Below are 9,672 nucleotides of genomic sequence, written 5' to 3'. Positions count from 1 at the left end.
GAGATGAGAAGAAACCACTAAATCCTTCCCCACTTCCCCAGCTGGCAGACAAGGAGAGAGGGGCAGCCACCAGTTGGTCTACCTTCCATCCTGCTCTGGTTGGGGGGGGGGGGCTCCCCCCCCCCGCCCCAGTCTGTTAACCCCTTGGTGGCAGCACCTTATCAGTGACTGTGGTTTCTTTCTTTCTTTCTTTCTTTCTTCCTTTCTTTCTTTCTTTCTTTCTTTCTTTCTTTCTTTCTTTCTTTCTCTCTCTCTCTCTCTCTTTCTTTCTCTTTCTTTCTTTCTTTCTTTCTCTCTCTCTCTTTCTTTCTTTCTTTCTCTTTCTTTCTTTCTTTCTCTCTCTTTCTTTCTTTCTCTTTCTTTCTTTCTTTCTTTCTTTCTTCTTTCTCTTTCTTTCTTCCTCTTTTCTTCTTTCTCTCTTTTTTCTGTCTTTCTTTTTTCTTTCTCTCCTTCCTTCCTTCCTTCTCCTTCCTTCCTTCCTTCCTCCTTCCTCCCTCCCTCCCTCCCTCCCTCCCTCCCTCCCTCTTTCTTTCTTTTTTTTTTTCTTTCTTTCTTTCCTCTTTTCTTCTTTCTCTCTTTTTTCTGTCTTTCTTTTTCCTTTCTTTCTCCTTCCTTCCTCCCTCCCTCCCTCCCTCCCTCTTTCTTTCTTTCTTTCTTTCTTTCTTTCTTTCTTTCTTTCTTTCTTTCTTTCTTTCTTTTCTCTTCTTTCTTTCTTTCTTTCTTTCTTTCTTTCTTTCTTTCTTTCTTTCTCTCTCTCTCTTTCTTTTCTTCTCTCTCTCTCTCTCTCTCTTTCTTTCCTCACCTGAGGATATATTTCAATTTATCTTCACATACAGTGGGAGAGAGAGAGAGGGAGAAAAAGGGAGAAAGAGAGAAACATTGAAGTGAGAGGGACACATCGACTGGCTGCCTCTCACAAACCCCGACCAGGACTGTGGACGAACTGCAACCGAGGTACGTGCCCTTGACTGGAATCGAACCTGCGACTCATTGGTCTGTGGGCGGACACTTTAACCACAGAGCCGAACCAGCCAGGGCTCATTCAGTTTCTTTCTTTCACTCTTCTCTGAGGGGACCGGACAGAAAGTACCCCTTGATCTCATTATCACGGCCTGCACATTAGACTTACCAAAAGGGTCCCCCAATTCCAGACCACTGAAATAAACATTTCTGGGGTATAGCTGGGCCATCAACATTGAAAAAAATCTCCTTCAAGGTTTCTGAGAGGAAGCCAGGGCTGAGACCACAAGACAGAGCTGTTAGGGCTGGGGGGCATCTTAGTGCTCACCGGGAGTCCAGGCCCTGGGGCACACTCTCGTGCTGGGGACCCAGATCCTGGACGTGGTGGGGGGCTGTAGGGCCTCACTACTCAGAGAGCAGCACTGAAGGCCGGGCTAATCCCCTAGTGTTCTTTCCCCACTCCCTGCCCTCGGCATTCCCGTCTCCCAGAGGCCATAGAAGCGAGCGGAGAGGTCAGGCTCAGCCCAGCCGCTCAGCCCAGCCTCCCACCCCATCTCCAGCTTTCCCAAGTAGCTCTTCTGTTGCTCTGAGCTGGGTTCCCAAACCCAAGGGGTTTTTGGCAAGTTATTAATCCCTAGTAAATAGCCAGCCATTAATCTCAATTACCTTGATTGCTTAATTAGGCAGTGCAAAAAAAGAAGGAAGCCGGTCGAAATGGAAATTGCTCATGGCACACAGACAGGCTGTGTGGTCTCTGAGAAGCAACAGGAGTCAGAGGTCTGAGTTCTGTTTGCCCTTTTGCCAAGCTCTGTGTTGAACACAGGATTTCACATTGCTAAACCAGGGGCTGATGAACGGGCTGTTCCAGTTCCAGGCCATTTGCTATGGATATGTGCAATTTTCAAAGCATTGGAAAAGAATGAAATAGACTCAAACTTAAAACCATACTGAAGAGTCTATAATTTCCCTTTGCTACAAATTGCATTTCAGACTTGTGCCCTGTCATTAGTATTGCATTACAAACATGGATCAGAATCACACAGGAGCGTAAATGGTAATAATAGGCACACAATGAATAGTTATTAAATAAATAGAAATGTTTCTTAGATCCTGCGCTGGGGTACCAGTGGTTTAATTTGATTGTTGCTTTACCGTAACGCATGATCATTGTAGCAAGTTTGAAAGAGAAACACAAGTCAGTCTGAGACCTCACTGTGAACCGTTTTGTGTCTGTAGTTCTATTTCTGTATTTTCTGTGGACATGCATATCACTCTCAGAGATAAAAGTCTCTGATATGAAAGTCAGTGTGGATGGGGCAGCGGGCCTGGAAGAGGTTTAGGCTCTGTGGTAGATTTCTGGGGGCCTGCCCAGATCCCCCAGACTGTGGGGATGCCGAGACCCCAGCTGCTGTGAATGTTGGATGCCGAAGGCTCATGATTGCTCACCGCTGTGGAGACTTGCCCTTGACCAAATGGGAACTACTGACCCTGAGACATGGGGGGCTATCCAGGGAGCTTGTGCCCTTCTTCCAGGGCAGCCACAGCCAACGACTGATATTGGGGGCAAAAACCTGGCTTCCTTGCCTCGGGGTGGAACCACTTTGTGGTGTCACTTACATTCTGGAGCTGCATGTGGGGTCAGGTTGAGGTTAGATTTTGATGGAATCGCTTCTGTGCTTAGCTTCCTCCCCTGCCTCATCCTCCATCCTCCATCCTTCACTGGTGTCTGGAGATTACTTCTACAGGGATTGCGGGCTCAGGCTCTGCTTCTAGAGAACCTGACCTCTCAACTCTTGCCCTCTCTGACCAGAGCATCCGTCCAGAGCGTCCCTGCTCAAAGTGGGGTCCATGGACCAGCAGCCACAGCATCACCTTGTTAGCAATGCAGGTCCCAGGTCTCATGCCAGACCCATTGGGTCTGCATCTGAGATTGAGCAAGAGCCCAAGGAGACTAGCGTGCGCAGCGCAGCTTGAGAAGGCTAGATTACTAGCGTTGCAGGAAGGAAGAGTCTGAATAGAGTCTTTGGTCTAACCTCCCCTGGAGCCTGGGAGGTTGAATAAAGAGAGAAGACTGTGTGAGAAGTTCTAAGCATTTGAGTTCCATCTCTGCAGACAGGGTGAAGAATGCCTTTTGGAGGAATCTGGACACAGTGGAAACATGTGAGAAGCTGACCAAAACTGAGGGCTCCTCCTTGGCAAGGAGGATGAGTTGTTTTGGGCTAAGGTGGGCCTGGGTGTGTCACAGCTTCCAATTCCTTCCCTTCCACCAAATCACAGGATGGCCTGGGGTGAGCCTCTCCGGCTGTCTGAGCTTCTGTCTTCCCACATATAACATAAGGGATTTGGACACCTTGATTTCTAAAGATGGCCTGGAGATTGCCCCCCCCCCCCCCACCATGGGTCTAAGAAGATCTAAACTGCCATCACAAGCCTCGGCAGATGACAGACACATTGAGAGAGGCAGTTGCTAGGGTCATGGGACCCACAGGGCAAAATTTAGGATCTATAAATAAATTCCATTTCATTGTATCAAAGCTTTTTTTATAAAAGGAAGAGAGTAAGAAAGGAAAGGAGGGAGGGAGGATGGCAGAAAAGGACGTTTGAAATCACAGTGTGGTGTTTGCAGGGACCCGTCCACCTGGTCACGTCCCAGAAGCTAAGTGAATAGGGCTGTTTCTGGAGATGCAGAGCTGGCCAAGCTGTTCTTCGGGCGGGCTCTCCTGGGGACTTCCTCTCCCTGCCTCAGGTGCCCAGAGCTGCTGAGGAGCTCCCCGGGGCCGTCCTGACCAAGGCTGACCCCTGTAGGCATAACCTCTGTCCCAGACTTTCCCAGCCCTATTCCTTCCACCGGAACTTTCAGCTTCGTTTCCTTGCTCGTGCCAGCCAATCTGGGAGCCACTAGTCACATACGGCTATTAAAAATGTACATTTTCTTCCCTCTTTTCGGCCGGAACCTCCATCTTCCAGTAATTCACCAAAATGACGAACACAAAGGGAAAGAGAGGCACCCACTATATATTCTCTAGGCCTTTTAGAAAACATGGAGTTGTTCCTTTGGCTACATACATGCAAATCTATAAGAAAGGTGATATTGTGGACATAAAGGGAATGGGCACTGTTCAAAAAGGAATGCCCCACAAATGTTACCCTGGCAAAACTGGAAGAGTCTACAATGTCACCCAGCATGCAGTGGGCATTGTTGTGAACACACAAGTCAAGGGCAAGATTCATGCCAAGAGAATTAATGTGCGCATTGAGCATATTAAGCACTCTAAGAACCAAGATAGCTTCCTGAAACGTGTGAAGGAAAATGATCAGAAAAAGAAGGAAGCCAAAGAGAAAGGTACCTGGGTTCAACTGAAGCGTCAGCCTGCTCCACCCAGAGAAGCACATTTTGTGAAAAGCAATGGAAAGGAGGCTGAGCTGCTGGAACCCATTCCCTATGAACTCATGGCATGATAAGTGTAAAAAGAAAACCTCTGTACTGATAAAAAATGTTTCTCATAATTGAGTAGAAGTGTGATGTCCCTTCCTCCCAAAAAATAATTAAAGAAAAGTTGGTGTTCTAAAAAAAAAAAAAATGTACACTTCTATTAATTAAAAATCAATAAAAATATAGCTTCTCAGTCACACTCGCCACATTTCCAGCGTTCATCAGCCACGTGTGGCCAGTAGCCACCGCAGTGGGCAGTACAGACACAGGACATTTCCATCATTGCAGAAGGTTCTGTGCTGAACACCTCCGGACCTTTATTCACTCGCAATGCACTTGGCCAGTGCACAGGACGGGGAGTCTCAGATGCCTTCCCGGTCCTCCCTCCATGAGTCTCTTCCTTCGGCAAATCCGAAATTCAACCTTTGCCTTCAGACAGCATCCGCTGTTCTCCGAACATTCTGGCTCTGGGGCCCTCTGGACCCCTCCCCCCTGCCCTGGGCCCTCACCACCGCAGGCGACTGAGTGGCCTACCTTCTACCACTGAGCTGAAATCCCAACACGGCGGCAGAACTGCTTTCAGAGCAGCTCTGGTCGTCTCAGTCTGCTGGGGCTGCCCTCACAGAGCACCACAGAACAGACACGTACTTCTCACATTTCTGGGGGCTGGAGTCTGAGATCAGGGTGCCAGCACGGTTGGGTTCCGGTGGGGACCCTCTTTCAGGTTGCAGACTTCTTGTATTCTTAGAGGGCAGGAAGAGGGTGAGAGAGCTCTCTGAGCCTCTTTCATGAGGGCACAGATCCCATGCACGAGGGCTCCAGCCTTATCACCTATGACCTCCCAAAGGACCCACCTCCCAACACCATCACACCGAGGGTAGGATTGCAATTTATGATTCTGAGGGGGATACAGACATTTAGTCCATTGCCACAGCCATTGCTAATGTTAACCACAATAGTTGTAATTCTTTGAAACGGAGGAATGGAGAGTGAGAGTTAAAACAGCCTGGGCACCAGGTCTCCCACACCATTTCCCACCTGCCCTTCCTGCATCCACATCTCGGCAAGAAGGCCTCCGGGGTCTTGGAGTCTGAGGCCATGGGGCGAGGTTTCAGTTGCCCTGCCTTTCACCTGGCCAGGGGTGTGTCTCTTCTAGTCCCCGCCCAATTCCCCTCAAGTACGATAGGGGTTGTAGGAGTGTTCAATAACAGCAACTATGGTACTTGAAGGAACCGGTTTATTCAACATAATGTGTATACAGGCACCATTATGTTCCCTCCTGGATGGATGCCTTAATAAAATGTCAGTTATTTAAACTAATTTTTTTCAGGGACACTTGCCCTCCAGTTTCTTGATCTGATTTCATTATGAGTTAAGACCCTTTCTGGTTTCCCACTTCCCTGAAATGTGCTGGTGAGAACATGTGGTGTAGTAGGGAGGGTAGGCGTAGAATTAGACAGCTTGGGTCTAGTCACCGCTTTGTCGTGTGCAAGCTGGAGGCCGTGGGCACGCTCTATCACCTCTCTGGACTTGCTCCGTCTGGGGACAAATGAGTGCTGAAGTCCCTGCCTCAAAACGCTGTGGGAAAAACTCAGTGAGGAAATGTACACGAAATTGTACACATTGTGGCACATACCTCTGACACAACACAGGCATTCAGCAAATGTTAACCTCCCTCCTCTTGCTCTCCTCCTGCTGAAATTAAGACCACAGCCCTTTGCACTTCAATCGAAAATCAAAATTAGAAATTATTGTCTTCTTCCTCCAAAGGCTTTGAACCCAGCGGCTTGCCATTTCTTCTTTGCCCACTGATATTTGGGAAGAGGAGGCATCTGTCGCCTGCAGTTCTCTTTCCCAGCTGTGCCAAATTCTCTGCAAGCTACCAACCCTTTATTTTGTGGCTGAGTTTTGTAATTCACAAATTGGTGTGGGTATTTCCCACCCTTGGAAATGGTCCGGGGACAGTCTTCTCTGAGGATTTATCAAAACTGCTGAATTCAGACTCTTTTTGACAAAGCCCCCTTGTATAGATTTTGGAGCAGATGGTGGGTTGGCAGATAATGTCCTAGCATGAGACATGTACCCATAAAACGAGGGCTCCGATGTATGTGCCAGCATGATGTGCCCAAGTCCCACAAAAGGGGATCCTCAGCAAAGACTGACAGGCTGGCTCCAACATTGCCCCTCCCCCTCTCACCAGGTACTGCTGTTAGCAACTCCACGCTCAATGGAACCCTCAGTAATCAATCAAGGTGTTAATCCAGATGGCCTGTGACGAGGATGTGGGCCGCAGGTGGGCGGGTGGGTAATGAAGCTAGGCAGCCCTGTCCCCAGGCATGGTTAATGCATGAGGTGATATTCAATCACCTCCCAGCTCAGCAGTCGGGAGCAGGAGAGCAGCTAACGATGCACCCAGTCACCACCCTAACGGCCGCTAGAGTCAGCCTGCAGCTAAGCAGTGGTCCCAGGCTGGTTCCCAGTCATTATTTCCAATGGCAGCCAGAGAGGGTTTCCTGGGAACTGGAGTGAGGACCCACATTCTTGCCCCAAGCCGGAAGTGCGGCAGGATTTCTGTCTCGTGCCCCTGAGTGGTGGCACGGGGAGGGGTATCATTTCGATCTGACTCAGCTTTGGAGAAGGCTGGTGTAGGGGAGGGACGTCAGCATGAGGAAGCAGGCAGGACAAGAACAAGGCTGAGAGGGCACTGTTTTTGGCCACGATTGGGAGCAGAGCCCAGGCAGGGACGAGAGGCAGCAGGCATGGAAGGACACTCGAGTGTCGTGGAGAAGTAACGGTGCTGACAGGAGCTGGCGCAGTGGCTGCCTTGGTCTTGCCTGGAGGCTGTCCAGCCACCATCCTGTCCCATGGGGCCTACCTGACAACTCCCCTCTGGGTCTGGAGACTTCTACACCCACCTGGGCGGGGAAAGCAGTCCTGTGCCCACAGGCAGACATGGAAAGAATGATCCATATTCTCAGGGTTCTCTTTCTGACTTGTTCTCTGGGTTGCACCATGCAGTGTTTGACAGACAGGGAGGGAACCCTGTCCAAGGCAGGAAACAGCGTATGCAAAATTTCAGTGGCGAGGAAAACATCATATATGTGGGAGTTTTGTGTCGTTTAGCAAGGCCTGGGCCTGCTGAATAGGCATGTCGAAGGTCACATGCCTCACATTCCCATTACCACCCTCCCCCAGGTCTGTTCCGCTCCTCGGCCCTCTCGCTTGAGGTTGAACAAAGGGAACGCCGTCCTTCCAGCCTCCAGTTACTCAAGCCGAACCACTAAGCTAGCCTCCCTCCTCCTCGCAGGCCCGCATCTCTCTCAGCAAGTCTCATTCTCCTCCTTCACGAATTCCACCACCCACAGCTTCAGGGGTCTCCCTGCCTGCCCTGTGGTCCCGTCCGACTCATCCACCAACCTGCACCCCAAGTGACGTTCCAGAACATCACTCCCCATTTAAAGTCCCCACTGGTCTTCTGGATGCTACAGGATAAAGTAAAATCTCCTTTATAAGGCTTAAAAAATGCCTTCTGTGCTATGACCCTTTCTCACTTTCTAGTCCTCTTTTTCATCAGCCCTCCGCCAGCCCCCATGCATGGGTCCCAGCCAGCCCATTCATTTGTTCATTTTATTAGTGACTCACTCATCAGGTATGTAGTGAATGTTTACCGTGGGCCAGACCCCATTCTAGGCACTGGGAATACAGTTATGAACAAACAAAGACCTGCCCTCAGAAAACTTACGTTCTATAATGGATGGACAAATATATAAACAAATACAGTAGGTCCCCCCTTATCCTTGTGGGATATGTTCAAGACCCCTGTGGATGCCTGAAACTACAGAGAGTACTGAACCCTATATTCGGTAAACAGGAAGCTTTTCCTATACACACATACCTATGATAAAGTTGAATTTATAAATTAGGCACAGTAAGAGATTAACAACCATAATAAAAGAGAACCATTATACAACATGCCGTAATAAAAGTTGTAAACGTGCATTATTAAGGAAAATCAGGGTTACCTGAACACAAGCCTGCGGTACCACTACAGCGGACCTACAACCCCGACGGCCACGGAATGACTCGTGGGTCTGCAGCATGAATGCGCTGGGAAAAGGGCTGATCACATCCTGGGCGGGATGGAGCTGGACGGCATGAGAGTTCAGCTACTCAGAATGGCAGGCCATTTGAAACACACAAATTGTTTATTTCTGGAATTTTCCAATTTCTGGACCATGGTTGACGGTGGGCAGCTGGAACTACAGAAAGTGAAACCACGGATAAGGGGGACTGCTGTACGCAGCATGTCAGGGCCACGGAGAAGACCGGGCGGAGGTTTCCAGGACTCACCCATGCCCAGCTGCCCTCTCCTTCAGCAGGGACCCCTCCACCTGCCCCAAGCCCAGTGAAATGGGGTCATGTGACCAATCCTAACCAATGGGTTGTGAGCCTTAGTAAGGTCAGTGCCAGCGAGGGGCTAAAGCAAGGTCTCTCAGTAGTTACTCCCTCGGCAGCAACAACCAAGGAGGCTCTGTGTTCCGGTTCCAGTAGCCACGAGGTGGCAGAGCCTCCTGCCAAGGATGGTGGCGTTGCCACGTGGAGAGCAGTGCTGGTGAGTTGGCCAGACCTGCTGCGGAACTTCGGACAGAGATGAGGATCTAACCAGAGGCTGTGGCAATGGGGGGGGGGGGGACCTAGGATCAGAAACTGTTTAGAAAGTAGACCCATAGTATGTAGGATGGATTTCCAGGATAGCCTGGGTGCCCCAGGGAGCACAGGAGCGGGCTGCAGGCCGAGGGAGAGGAATTCAGTATGGGGCACGTGGAATCTGATGTGCTGTTTATGGAGCCGCCTCACAGGTAGTTAGATCTATGGGTCGGGCAGCCAGAAAAGTGGTTGGTGACAATTGTACACATCGGGGAGTCCAAAGGCAGATGGTCTTTGAAGCCATGGGAGTGGCTGAGATCACTCAGGCAGGGGCCAGAAAGAGGAGAAAGAGGGCAGAGGGTCTCTCCGCATTAAAAAGGGGCAGGCGAGGGTAAAGGTGAGGGAGACTGAGGAAGAGTAGCCAGGGAGCCATGCAAAGAACAGGGAAGGATGGTGTAGAGAGGCTTCTCAGTCTTCAAGGCTCACACAAGTCACCTGAGGGTTTTCTAAAGCTACAGACCCGACTCAGTAAGTTTGGGATGGAACAGATTCTGCATTTCCATAAAGCTCCTGTGTGAGGCTGATGTTACTGGTCTGCGGACCATGCTTTGAGAAGCAAGGGTGTAGAGGTC

The 9,672-nt window shown here is 49.8% G+C and overlaps 1 protein-coding gene across 1 annotated transcript; it reads left to right on the top strand.

Annotated features, from left to right (window-relative positions):
* The first annotated feature begins 3,936 nt into the window (after nucleotides 1–3,936).
* On the top strand, nucleotides 3,937–4,419 carry LOC118617103 (60S ribosomal protein L21-like). Its single transcript, XM_036242711.1, has one exon. The coding sequence runs from the start codon at nucleotides 3,940–3,942 to the stop codon at nucleotides 4,417–4,419; it is 480 nt and encodes a 159-aa protein (XP_036098604.1). The 5' UTR covers nucleotides 3,937–3,939.
* The last annotated feature ends 5,253 nt before the right edge of the window (nucleotides 4,420–9,672 follow it).

This window comes from Molossus molossus, unplaced genomic scaffold, assembly GCF_014108415.1.
Source record: "Molossus molossus isolate mMolMol1 unplaced genomic scaffold, mMolMol1.p scaffold_m16_p_1, whole genome shotgun sequence".
NCBI classification, from domain to species: domain Eukaryota; kingdom Metazoa; phylum Chordata; class Mammalia; order Chiroptera; family Molossidae; genus Molossus; species Molossus molossus.
The sequence above is the reverse complement of the archived record's forward strand: the minus strand, read 5'-3'. Positions and strand labels throughout refer to the sequence as shown.